Source organism: Rissa tridactyla, chromosome 1 (assembly GCF_028500815.1).
Source record: "Rissa tridactyla isolate bRisTri1 chromosome 1, bRisTri1.patW.cur.20221130, whole genome shotgun sequence".
NCBI classification, from domain to species: Eukaryota; Metazoa; Chordata; class Aves; order Charadriiformes; family Laridae; genus Rissa; species Rissa tridactyla.
The window spans coordinates 202,066,223-202,080,154 of record NC_071466.1 but is presented as its reverse complement, the minus strand read 5'-3'; the positions used below and the strand labels follow the sequence as shown (position 1 = coordinate 202,080,154).

Sequence of the window (13,932 nt, the reverse complement as noted above, 5' to 3'; positions counted from 1 at the left end):
AACCGGGATCGAAAGACTGTAACGTGGAATATTGCCAAAAAGGGTCATTAGATCTGATCTGAATATCTTCAGCTCTTCTAACCCTCCTACATTTCCTAGAGACTCTCCGTAGATATTTTTGGAAATACAAGTCAGTATGCCAAAGGAAGCCAAGAAAGACAGTTGCCCAAATCCTGCACATTAGGCAATACTGAGGTAAGCAGATAAGTTGTCATCTCAAGCACTCAAACATAGCGAGTCTGTCCCCACCAACTGGCTCTCAAAATCCTGAGGGGTTATAAAAGAGAGGTAGAAGGGATGGAGAGCATGGATCTTGTGTCTGACATTTGATCCTCCCCTTACTCATCTTCCATGCATGAGCGTTACAAGGTAGAGTGTCAATAGCAGCCTATGCTGCTAAATATTGACAAGGTATTTGTAGCCCGTAGGTTTAGAACAGGCTTCTGCTTCACGTTTGTTTGTTTCCTGCCCAGAAAGTAATTCTGCTCCCAACTTTTAGAGCGGTCACGTTCCCACAGTCTTTGTATCTGTCTCACCTGATCCTCGAGGGAATCGAGGGACCCGGTGGAATGGCAAGCCGAAGCCATGTTACGGTGCAGTCATTGCTGCCTGAACCCAAAACAACCAGATGAAAGTGACCTCAGCTATGCCAACGTATGCAGCAGCTACACATCTGGCTGAACTGTACACACCGTCACAGGTGTTGCGTGCTATCACATGCCCCTGAACCCATGGACCCCGAGCACCCAGCCAGCCAAAACGCTGCTGGAGACAACCCGTCAGCTGCAAGGGAGTCTGGCAGACCTGCAGCACACCCTGAGGAGGAGGCAGGAGACCATGGATGAGTCTCCCCAACCTTTCTTTGAAGATGCTGGGAGACACCAGGGCCACGCTCTGACCAGACTGGTGGAAACGTGAGGATGTCTGGGTTCCCATCAAAGTATCTGCTAATGGTCCCACCAGCAAGAGCCCTACCAGAAGAGTGGTTAGCACGCTACCTACCTTCACCTAATGTCATACTTTAAAACCCAGCATTATTTTCCTCAGTCATGGGATGTCTGAGAAAATCCACTCAGCTCAAAGATGGGAGTCCACAATGAAAGGGAGTTTCAAGATATTAAGTATATACACTGAAGGAAAATGGACCATTCAATGAGCAAATGTAAAATTATACACTTTATCAGCAGCCAGCCACTTCCTCAGGTAGTGCTTGGGATGTCGGAGATAAAGAAGTATAAAATCCCACTGCTTCACATCAGCTGCTTTCCCCACCACTAATTCTACTGCAGATTTACTATCATCCTAACATCCAAACCTAGAAAACTGTTCCTGTATTCTAAACAAAAGGTTCTTTTGTCATTACCCTTGACAACAATTCGATGTTTATTCTGTATTTGGCACATAGCAGCAGGGTCCACAACCCCAACCTAAACCAATTCTGAACTGCAAGGAAACGTGTACCCAGAGCAACAGAGGATCCTTCCCAACCCGAAAGTGCAAGTCAGAAGCAGGAGCACTTCAGTGACTTCTAAGAGGGAAGCAGGGAATACACAACAAGGGAATACACAACAAGGGAACTGATTCATTACTATACCCTGAAGCTTAAAAAATAATCAAAAAATATAAAACAATTACTAATCCAATTTAAAAATGGTTATTACAACTATGTCCCCATTTGCAAATAATTTGAAAATAGGGGGAAAAAAATTTCCTGGCAATCCCGCCATCATACTTCTCTAAATTTAATTCCTATCCCTGGGGACTTGATTACCAAGAAAAATCTAGTAGATCTTTCTCCCTCTCACATCTTCAGTCTCATCCTTCTCATACCTTCTGCTTGTTATCCTAAAGTCTCCTTCTTCCCCAGAAATCACCGGAAAAAGCATCAATATTTAGGCAATAAAAAATTAAAATAAAATTATCAGTACAAAACCAGCCAAAAACCCCTGTAACCTCAGTAAGCCATTTCTCAAACCCTCTCAATCAAGGTAACCCAACAGCTTGTACAGAAATCTTAACAAAAAGATGCTGCAAATACAAACACTGCCTTGGGTTTTTAAACAGCGTTGCTGACTTTGGGTTTATGTAGGGCTTTGATACACAGTTGTGTTTTTTTTTCTCCAGGAACTGACTGTGACCTCTAGTATTTATGGTTCAAAGTTTCACTTTGTGGGACAAGGTTAAGAGGTGCCATCTGTGTATGCTTCAACCACCAAGCCATGCTAAGGTAGAAATATCTTGTTAAAAACTGTAATAAAAAATAGGAATATACAGCCTGCGCCGCACACAGACAGAAACAGGGAGAAACAAACATTTTTAGTGACAGCTACATTGCACAGGAGCATTTTCTGAAAGAAGCTGACTGACAAAATAGCTTCTATCTGAGATAAAACATCTCATTTACTTTCTGAAGTGTGCTGTGATAAACATTTCTTTTTTTTTCTGGGGATAACTATTTTAGCAAAGACATTGCTTATTTACAGTAGCTTGAGCTGCAGATAACTCCCTATTTTATTTATTTCCATGCAGAAGATAGCTTTTATCTCAGTAAAAAGTTATTTTGTCAGTCAGCCTTCCACTAAATATTTTCCTCTCGTAGCCATAGACATTTTCCTGTCTTTCGAAAGAAAAATACACCACTCCTATGAAATCCAGGGATGAAGTGGAAGGAAGCACACACAAAAGCAACAAGGCAGGGACAGCTTTTTATCGGCTGGAACAGGTCAATCGGCTGAAGAGGGAAAGTCAAATTCCTGCAGGCTGGAGGGACACACATCTAAAATGCATCTCATTGATGGGATGGGATAGAATAGAACCTATATGGATGCAGTAAAGGATTTAGGTAGCCACACGAGATCCAGGAGACACCCTAACTTCAAAATGATGGGCACTACTCTTGCTTTGCTACTTTAGGAAAATAATATGTGTTAGGAAAATAAACAAGCATTCAAAACCACCGCTACTGACCATTATGGGTCTTCCTTCACTACAGCTCCCCTTAATACACCAAGTAACAACCCGGGCTGCAATCTCACAGCTCACAGCATCACACCATCTTTCTAAACAAGGTCCTGGTCCTTGCAGCGTTCGAGCTGCTTTCTCTCTCGGTGCAGGATGCTCGTGTGAAGTGCAAGCGCCCAAAGCCCCCGGGAACACGAGCGTGCACAAGCCCTGTTCCCACTCGGAGGGATGGAGAGAAGCCCCTGCCCATCCGTTTCCATCATCTCCCAACTGCGTAACCCACAGGGATCCCACCGCAGCCGCTGGCGAGAATGTGTTTCCCTGGGGGGTGCCCAAGGAGAGCAGTTTGGGCACTAATTGCCCCTGGCTGACCCCGAAAGTAAGTCCTCGCAGGCAGCCAGAAGCATCACCCCTAAAAGAATGGGTCACTCCGAAGATCTGCCCCCCAAAACTCACAAGGCCCCAGTAGCCCCCTCCACCCTGCTCCCCAAAGCGGGGGCTTGGAGCCTGGCGCTGCCGAGGCACCCAGCCGGCATCCCTAGCACTTGCCCTCCGTGCCCAAAGGTGCCCTGAGCTTACAGAGATGCCTTTTCCTTCATTTTCCTCTTTTCCCTTCAATCTCAAATCTTCTCCACATGCCCAAACAACCCCCCAGTGCCTCGCATCTCAGGCACAGCTGTGGCCTTACCTTTATCAGAAGGGCTAAACCAAAGTATTGTGCCTTCCGTTCCATTTATATGGAGAAGGCACAGAGCTGGAGATCCAGGGTCATTAGCATAATGACTTCTAAATTACAATAATAATGAAGATCCTTTAACAAGCCTTGAGTAAAAATCCCAAGTTTATTGCAGCACAAATGAGCTCTACCTTAATTTGTATTTGCTGATAGTCAATAACCTCGCTAAATGCCACTGGAGATTAAAAGCCAAAGAAATGTAAAAGGCGACACTTGAGCTTGCACGCCCTCAAAAACACCTGGGTGTCTATCCTGCTTTCCCCAAATCGTATATTCTATAACGTATTTTACATTTATCTGAAGCACTCAAAAGCTGCGGCATACAGTACGGTTGGGTTTTTTTCTGCCCGGGTGAACCAGGCTGGGTTCCCAGAGGCGTTTGCCCGCACATCCATTGTATCCCAGCGAGCTGTCCTGGATGATAAGTGGGATTATGTGTGGCCGCGGAGCTGAGCAGGTGCCAGCAGCGTTTGCAATGTGATACCCGGGCAAACTTGTGCAACGTTTGTGCAAAGCTGAGGCCAGCACCAGCCTTCCCCCCCCCCGGCACCGGCGGGGACCACAGTATAATGTTTAACAGGGGCAACTGCTGTGTGACTCGAGCAATGTTTAACCCATTATTTGACCAAATAAATCCCAACCTAATGTTACTGTGAACATCACTGTGGACAAAAAGTAATGTTTTAAATGATGCTGTCAATGCAAGCCATGTATTTATTAGTAATACTAAGAAATCACAGACTGATGGACTCTTGACCACCTGTTTCTGAAGCCCAGGGTAAAATCCCGCCCCCCTGGAAAGCAAGGGCAGGATTTCAGCAGGGTCCAGGTTTCACCCCCGTTGTTAAAACAACATAAACCTAACAACAGAATGTGCAGGCATGGGCAATATAAGGCCAAGCTCTGCCTTTCTGTAGGAAAGCCTTGAAGGTACAACGTAAAAAGGAGAATGTGTCTTTTTAAGGGATCCCTGGAGCACATTGGGATTAGTTTCATCCCAAAGGGGTCTGGGTTGTTCACTCAGAGGGCTCTGCATGCCAGGCACAGGCAGAGGGGCACCCAGAAAGATTCACTTCAAAAGAGACAGACTTCAAAAGCTCCCTCCCGATCCACAGCGAAATGCTAATATCCACACCACCCACATTCCTCATTCCCCTGCTTGGGTCGGTTCCTGGCCCGCTGCAGGGGCACAGCCGAGCCGGTACGTTGGCACCAGGGCGAAGGCAGAGCCTGCCCAGGGCTGCCCACCGTCCCACCCCATTTCCGATGACATTTACACTGTTAGAGTAAGTTTTAAATCCCAACTGTGCCGTTTTCAGGTTTTACCAAACCGATTAGCTCCATCAGGAGTATCAGGAATAGTGTGGTGAGCCAGACTAGGGAAGTGATCATCCCCCTGTACTCGGCACTGGTGAGGCCCCACCTCGAGTACTGCGTTCGGTTTTGGGCCCCTCGCTACAAGAGGGACATTGAGGTGTTGGAGCATGTCCAGAGAAGGGCTACAAAGCTGGTGAGGGGTCTGGAGGACAAACCTTATGAAGAACGACTGAGGGAGCTGGGGTTGTTTAGCCTGTAGAAGAGGAGGCTGAGGGGAGACCTTATCACCCTCTACAACTACCTGAAAGGAGGCTGTAGAGAGATGGGGGCTGACCTCTTCTCCCTGGTGACAAGTGATAGGATGAGAGGGAACGGGTTCAAGTTACGTCAGGGGAGGTTTAGATTGGATATTAGGAAACATTTTTTCACTGAAAGGGTTATTAAACATTGGAATAGGCTGCCCAGGGAGGTGGTGGATTCACCATCCCTGGACGTGTTTAAAAAAAGGGTAGATGGGGCACTTAGGGACATGGTTTAGAAGTGGCTTTTGTCAGGGTAGGTTAATGGTTGGACTTGATGATCTTAAAGGTCCCTTCCAACCTCAGCAATTCTATGATTCTATGATTTTGTTTATACGCAGAAAGCCAAAGTTACCATGCTTATTTGAATAATCCCCGAGTCAAATGAAAGAATGCTGGTTTGAGCCAAGTATCAAAGTCTCAAAGTAATTTAATTGAGGAGCGCGGCTCCTCGCTAGCCTCACGCACGCTCCCATGCAGCACAACACAGCACCCGGTGGAAATACGATTTTTATAGCAGCAGTGTTACTTCCGACTCGTGTACGGATCAAATTCCCCAAGTTCATAAAGAGCTCCCTCCAATGCTCCCCTGACCCGAAGAGCAGCTGGGAGCCGGGCAGGACTTTGTGTTTGTCTGGGTTGAGAGGTTAATGGCTACTCCATAGACACGTTTTTCAGTTAACTGGCAGGTCATTTTAGCAGATGATTTGCAGGAATTTTGCAACACTTAGAGATAACCCTGTGAAGCACTTCTGTCTGAGCTTCTTCTCTGTCTTTTTTTTTTTTAAAAGACTGCATCAGATAAACTGGAGAAAGCAGGCAGGTGAGAGATTTTCCTGGACACAACCACATGCTGCCAAACTCTGCCCTTTCAATTTCCAAACAGCAAACTTCTCCAAATTAACGTCAAACGGAGTTCAGCGCTTGTCAAAATTATTTGAAAATCCTATCGACAAAAAGCTTTAATCTTTCAAATATCTCAAGACACGCAGCAGACAGCCAGTTCTGATCAACATCACCGCAGAGTTTCAAAGTTCATACCTTCACCAAACATGACAATGATGCCGGAATGACCCAGCTCCTATTACTTAAGAAAACAGAGGTCTTCATTCCTACCTGAGATTTCATCCACTTAAACTGAGTAAATCATTAGATTGAGAAAGGAATAGTTCACGTCATCTTTTTTTCCGTCCTGAGCACGCTCTTCATCTAGTCTACCCAAATGACTTTTCCAAGCTCCTTGCTCCAAGTTGAGTTCTTATCTTCTGCTACCAGATAAAGAGCTACTGGTTCAGGCAGACAATGACCACGCAATCACCTGCGCCTTAATCCAAATGTTTTTCTTTAAGGTCACAAGCCAACTGTCTGTTTTTTCTGCAAGTCCTCACAGGACATGGAAACGGCCTTTATGAGCTAACTTACCACATTAGCTGCCCCCCAGCCTTTTGGAAGAACCAGGAGTGGCTTGTCAAGTGATGCACCGCAATAAATTCAATCAGTTCACTTAATATCACTTTCATTTTCTTGAAGCAAAAAGGACCTCAAGCCTGCAAACCCAAGGGAGAGCACGGCTCGCTCCCCCAAGGCCCCGCTGCACACCCTGACTACTTACAGTAAAACACGCGCTGCCAGGATTATGCCACAGTTTGATTATTACTATTTTTTTTTAATACAACCATCCAAAAAGAAGCATCTCCCAAAATGTCATTTTATGTACCTAGTACTTGCAGCTATTTTTTTGCGGAAAGAATACAAATATTAGCTTTAGGTTGCGGCGAGAGGCAGCGAGGAATGGATCTGGTTAAACCTCTGAAAGTCAACAGAAGTATGGGATCAGGTCCACGGTAAACTTTATAAAGTGGCACCTGCAGAGGAAATTACTCATTGCATGATTGATGCCACAATTAGAGGCATAAAAAGTAATTCCATGATAAACAAGCAACTGAGCAGAAAAAGAATAATATCCTAAGAGCACGTATGTGCTCATATAAAAGTATATATTGGACAATATCGAACAGGCTACACACACAAATTAGGAAATTAATGGTACAGTGCCCCTGCCTCTTCCCTCCTCTCCCTCCCCCCAGCAGTGCTGATTTTGGGGCTGTATTTGGCCAGTATCTGCCCCTAGCTCTCCTAAAGCAAGCCCAGTGTAATTAGCTGCGTTACACAGCCGTTACACAGCCATAACTCATGGCTTTCCGAGTTGCCATCTCCCACAGGAACACACGCCAGCAATGCAAACCCATCCACCTCAGGCCACACCAGGCCTGGGCCTGAGGTCTGCAGATCTACCAGCCAAAGCTCCCAGTATGCAGAAGGGAATAAACGTGTTTTGTTACTAAAAAAGCAGAGATACCAAATCTCAACTCTTCTTTTTCTAAGAGAGGAAAAAAAAAGAGGGAGAGGAGGTGGCGTTAGAGCTCCATGTGCATTCCCTACATCTTTGCAAGTTACATCATTTATTACCTTTGTGCAACCACATCAGAAAAGCTTCAGACGAGGTACCACCTAAACCGAGGGAGTATATACCCTTCCACACACCCTCGTTTTTATTTACCCTTGTGATACACGTTTACTAAACAACTTCAACGCACCACTTCAATCCACAGCACATGGGCTTGATACATTTTTGTGGTTCCTCTCCAAAAACTTCACAGATAAATTGCTGCCTCAGGAAAGCCAAAGCTGCGCTAAACTGCAAGCGAGTTATTTCTGCCCATGCCCCCGCACTGGTCTGACAAGCAGAATTACGCGCTTTATGAACCTCAAACACTTGCTTACCTGAGACCGACACTTTCATGAGGGCTTCCAGGGGTCTGTTGTTGTCCAGATCGCGACTGAGTTTGAGTTCCCCAGTGGCAGAGTCCAAAAGGAGCAAGTTTAATTCATTGCCTTGCACAAAGGTGTAGGCCAGGCTGTCAGACACATCGGGATCATGAGCCGGGATCTTGCCAATCACGCCAGAAGGGAAGCTGTTAGACTTGTTGGTCACATAGTTGTTGAAGAGGATCTGGAAGTCCTGCAGCACAGGTGGGTTATCATTTTGGTCCAGGAGGCGGATGTGCACCGTTGCCCGGCTCACGAGAGGGGCTGAAGTGGCCTGCACCACGATCACATACTCCGTCCGGCTCTCGTAATCCAGGTCCATGAGGGCTGTGAGGTCTCCATTGAGCAAGTCTAGTTGGAAGACCTCAGGGATGTTCCCCTCTACAATCTGGTACATGATCTGTGCGTTGGTCCCCTCGTCGGGGTCAGCTGCACTGATGCGTGCCACAATAGAGCCCACGGGGCTGTTCTCCTCCACAAAGATGTCAAATTCGTCCTTCTCAAAGACAGGGGGGTTGTCGTTGATGTCCAGCACAGTCACTTGGATATCCACAGAGGCTTTCAGCGGTGGGCTGCCTCTGTCCACTGCAAAGGCCCGCAGGCTGTAGACAGCCACGTTCTCACGGTCCAGCTTGCGCAGCGTGCGTATCACTCCAGAAGTGGGTTCAATGTAGAAGTCTCCATCTCCATCGTCACCGCCTTGGAACGTGTAGAGGAGACGGCCATTGAGGCCTGAGTCGCGGTCGGTGGCAGACAGCTGGAGGACACTGGTGGAGAGCGGCACATCCTCGAAAACTGAACCCTGGTAGCGGTCGCGCAGGAAGCGGGGTGCATTGTCATTGGCATCCAGGATGAGGATCTCAACGTACGTGGTGTCTGATTTCTGAGGGATGCCATTGTCATGGGCTGTAATGGCCAATGTGTAGGAGGCCTGGTCCTCATAGTCCAGCTCCATCAGGGTGGTGATGGTGCCTGTGTCAGGGTCGATGCGGAACTGGGGGATGTTATCATCCAAAATGTAAGTGATTCTTGCGTTCTCCCCCGTGTCTTCATCGGTGGCACTGATGGTGACAATAGAGGTGCCAATGGGCTTGTCCTCGCTGACGCTCACTGTGTAGTGGGAACTCTGGAAGACTGGGCGGTGTGTGTTGGCATCTGTGACGTTGATGAAGACCTGGACGGTGTCAAAGCGAGTGCCGTCAGAGGCAGTGACTGTCAGCACATACTGCCTTTCCTGCTTGTAATCCAGGGGCAAGGCCAGTGTGATCAGCCCCCCTCCGCTCTGACTGGTGATGGCAAAACGGTTCCTGGTGTTGCCACTGGTGATCTGGTAAGTCACAACGCTGTTAACGTCCCTGTCCACCGCTGTCAGCGTCAGGACACTGCTGCCCACAGCCGCATCCTCGTTCAGTCTGAGGTGATACACCTTCTCCGTGAAGGTGGGGTTGTTGTCATTCACATCCAGGACAGTAATGGACACACTGGCTGAGGAGGTCATGACTGGCACACCATGGTCCCTGGCCTCCACCCCAAAGTGATAGTGCTCCACAGTCTCTCGGTCCAGCTCTGCAGCCACCGTGATCCACCCCGTGCTGTTGTTGATCTGAAAAGGAAATGCAGAGTCACCTGCTACGGGGGCCGCTCCAGTGGAGGGTGCCATCTCTATGAGTTTGTACTCCAGGCGGGCGTTCTCCCCAGAGTCAGCATCCACAGCCTGGATGTGCAGCACCGAGTAGCCCAGAGGAACGTTCTCCAGCACTGTGGCCTGGAAAGGAGTGCTCACAAAGATGGGGGCATTGTCATTCACGTCCACGACCTGCACTGACACCATGCCACTGGAGTTGATCAAGGGAGGCCTGCCCCCATCCTGGGCTTTGATCCGGAGCGTGTACTCCCGAATAGTCTCGTAATCCAGAGGGTTGATCAGGTCAATGGCACCGGAGAAAGAGTGGATGTAGAACTGGCCTTTCAGGTTGCCACTCACGATGCTGTAGTGCACCTGAGCATTGCTGCCCCGGTCTCGATCTGTGGCCTGCACCTGCAGTATCTGGCTGTTCACTGGGGCATCCTCTGGCACCTGGACCAGGTAGCGTTTCTCGCTGAACTGAGGGTAGTTGTCATTCTCATCCTCTACAGTGATGTGCACCATAGCCGTGGCGCTCCGTGGTCCTGGATCCTTGCCCTGGTCATTGGCTTCCACCACCAGGTGGTATTCGGAGACCTCCTCACGGTCCACCGGGGCTCGGGTCCTCACAACCCCGGAGCGCGGGTCGATCTCAAAGACCCCATCGCCAGCTCCCGGCTCCAGCAGGCGGTAAAGCATGTTGGCATTGGCTGGGGCATCGCCGTCGGTGGCGCGGATGGTCAGCACCTCGTAACCCACCTCCAGGTTCTCCCGGATGCTCTCCCGGTACTCGGGCTGCTCAAACACCGGCTCATGGTCATTGGTGTCGCTCACCGTCACCGTCAGGTAGGTGGTGGCCGAGCGGCGGCGTGGGGAGCCGTGGTCGGAAGCGGTCACCTTCAGTACGTGGGTGTCCTTCGTCTCCCGGTCTAGGCTGCGGGCGGTAACCACGCTGCCTGTCTCGGCATCAATGGAGAAGTAGTCATTGGAACGCTCGTCGAAGAGAGCCTCCATGGAGTACGCCAGCCGGCCGGCTTCCCCTTCGTCGGGGTCCTGTGCCCGCAGCACGATGACCGCCGTGCCGGCCGGCTCGTTCTCGGGGATGGACACCTGGTAGCTGGGCAGCTGGAACTGCGGGGGGCTGTTGAGGCTCCGCGCCCGCCGCGCTCCCCGCCGCCCGCCGCCCTCCTCCTCCTCCCCCGCCGCCGGCGGAGGGGCGCAGCCGGCGGCGGCTCCGCGGGGCTGGGCGGCCGCCCTCCGCCGGGCGCTGCGCGGGCACGGCCCGGCTCCGCGGGGCCCGGCGGGCGGAGCGCGGCGCAGCGCGGCCCCCGCCGCCCTCAGGCGCCCGGCGGGCGGCAGCACGGGCGGCTCGGCGGCGGCGCGGCGCTCGGCGGCCCCCGGGGGCAGGTGGAGGATCGGTGCGGAGCGGGGCGGCCGCAGCTCGCCGCCGCCCGCCGGCGCCAGGGCGCAGAGGAGGGCGGCCCAGGGCAGGCAGGCGGCGGCGGACAGCCCCAGCATCTCCGGGGCTCAGCGGGCAGCGGTGCCGGGCAGAGGGCTGCCGCACAATCCATCCACCCGCCGGGCTGCCCGCCCGCCCTCATCCATCAGCCGCCGGCCCGGCTCCCCCCACCCCGCCCCCGCCGCCCGCCCGCAGCCCCGCGCCCCGTCGCCGTCCCCCGGGCAGCGGGGCTGGAGAGCTCCAACTTTTCCACCTTAAACTTTGAAGTGAGTTCAAAATGGCTCCTCTCCTCCTCCTCCTCCTCCCACTGCCGCTCCCGACAGGGCGATTAGCATAAACCTGCTGCTCCTCTCCTCCGCCAAATAAAAAGAAAAAAAACCCCAACAAACAACAACAACAACAAAAAAAACCAAACAAAAAAGAAAATTAAATACCGAAGTCCCCCCCCCGCCCGCGGCGGGGCTGGCCCACGGACGGCGCGGTCCCGCGTGGCTGCGCGACACGGCGGGGCCGCCCCGTCCCGTCCCGTTGCTGCCGCCCCGCTCCGCTGGGTTCCGCGGCGGCCCTGAGCGGCGCAGGCTGCGCGGAGCGCGGCGGGCGCTGCCCGGGGCGGGGTTTCCCGACGGCCCCGCCCGGCCCCTCCCGGGCGGCGGCGGCAGCGGGGGCTGGGCCCGCTCCGGCCCCGGGGGGCTCCCGCCCCGCCGCCCGGCAGCCGGGAGAGCCGCCCGCCCCGGCTGGGGGGCCGCGCCGGGAGGAGGCGGCGGGGGGTGCCGCTACCGCTGCGGCGGCCCCGCTCCCCCCCCGCCGCCTCGGGGGCCGGGGTTGCCGCGAGAAGGCACCTAGGAGCCACCTGTCGCCTCGGATCCGTCGTCCGGAACAAAGTTAAACTGAATTTTGTTTATTTATTTATTTGTTCGTTTATTTATTTATTTAAAATTCTCCCTATGGAGGGGAAAAAGAACCCCAAAAAAAGTACTTTTCAGGGCAAAATCAGCACCATCTGCCTGGCTCGGGAGTGCCGAGTGGCCCGGCGGTGGGCTGCTTTGCTGACATGCTCTCACGCTTTGCTCCCAGCCGTGCGGAACAGCAGGTAGGATCTGGAATGAAAGATTTCTTGGGGGCAATTGCAAATCATTACAGACGAGATGCAAACTTCGGTAGCTTGTGGGAAGACGCAGAGCCAGACCCCGCATGTAAATGTTGCGCTGGTGATTATAATGCCAATTCTGTGAATTTATGCTAGACGCTTTATACCGTTTTCCTTTTTTTTTTTCTTTTCTTTTGTAATGCGTGCGTGGAAGCGGTGCGCCCAGGCTGAGCCTTCATCCCTGCGGCTGCAGTGTCCCCTGGTGGGTACGGCGAGAAGGACGCGGGCAGCGCACCCTGCGGCTGCCGGGGACAGCCTGCCTGGAGGAGAACATCCAGGTGCCCACCGTACCATCGCTGGCAAATATCATAGAATCGTAGAATTGTCTGGGTTGAAAAGGACCTTTCAGATCACCGAGTCCAACCATCGACATAACGCTGCCAAAACCGCCACTAAACCACGTCCCTCAGCACCACGACTGCTTGTCTTTTAAATACCTCCAGGGATGGTGACTCAACCACTTCCCTGGGCAGCCTCTTCCAACGACTGATAACCCTTTCAGTGAAGAAATTTTTCCTAATATCCAATCTAAACCTTCCCTGGCACAACTTGAGGCCATTTCTTCTTGTCCCATCCCCTGTTACTTGGGAGAAGAGACCGACCCCCACCTCGCTACAGCCTCCTTTCAGGTAGTTGTGGAGAGCGATAAGGTCTCCCCTCAGCCTCCTTTTCTCCAGGCTAAACACCCCCAGCTCCCTCAGCTGCTCCTCGTATGACTTGTGCTCCAGACCCCTCACCAGCTTCGTTGCTCTTCTCTGGACACACTCCAGCACCTCAATGTCTTTCTCGTAGCGAGGGGCCCGAAACTGGTCACAGCACTTGAGGTGGGACCTCACCAGTGCCGAGTGTACAAGAGCTTTACGTGCGAAGAAGACCAAGGGGTGGCAAGCAATATGCCGCCAAAGGTGGCCGACTGGGATTTTGCAAAATGCTGTGCCTTGTAGGAGCTGTAAGGCAACTTTTAGAGCAATCTGTTACTGTCAGTTCAGGCTCTTCAGCACTTACAAGACGACTGTGGAAAAAAAGCCAGCTTCTTTAAATTGTTTTCATCTCCGGAACTGCATTATTGCAAGGGAAAAAAAGGAAAAAAACCCACCTGGATTATTGCCAATGTGTCTGTCACAGGAAAAAAGGTTTTATAAATTGCAGTTTTGGAAGATGTTTAGCTGATTCAGCTTTACTCATTTAGATTTTTTTTTTAATGGAATTTAGAGGCTTAGTTGGCTTTTCAGATCCTCTGATAAAAATAATAGTTCATGAAAAGGAAGAGGAAAGAAATAGGTTAAAAAAAATTAAACATAACCTCCCCTTTATCAAGTTTGAGTAGATGTAGTGATCTGTTTTATACTCTAGAAAACAAGCAACTCACTCTCTAGCTGGTTTAAATCATATCAATATTAACTTGCGTTCTGAGTAAGAAAACCCAAATTTGATTCCACACTTTTATTCTCTCTACATTTTCCTGATTGAGATGCTTAATGACCACGTTTTGAAAAATTAGGTTTTGTTACAAAATATTCCTTTCTTATGGATTTTTAAAAGTGAGGTCCAAGTACACGT

General features: G+C 50.9%; 1 protein-coding gene across 1 annotated transcript in view; it reads right to left on the bottom strand.

The window, feature by feature from the left end:
• The window catches only part of CELSR1 (cadherin EGF LAG seven-pass G-type receptor 1), a 174,831-nt gene extending 163,498 nt beyond the window's left edge, over positions 1–11,333 (bottom strand). The window contains exon 1 of the mRNA XM_054218028.1: positions 8,098–11,333. Coding sequence (XP_054074003.1) covers positions 8,098–11,284 — 3,187 coding nt within the window. The 5' untranslated portion in view covers positions 11,285–11,333. The remainder of the gene's footprint in view (positions 1–8,097) is intronic.
• Positions 11,334–13,932: the final 2,599 nt, after the last annotated feature.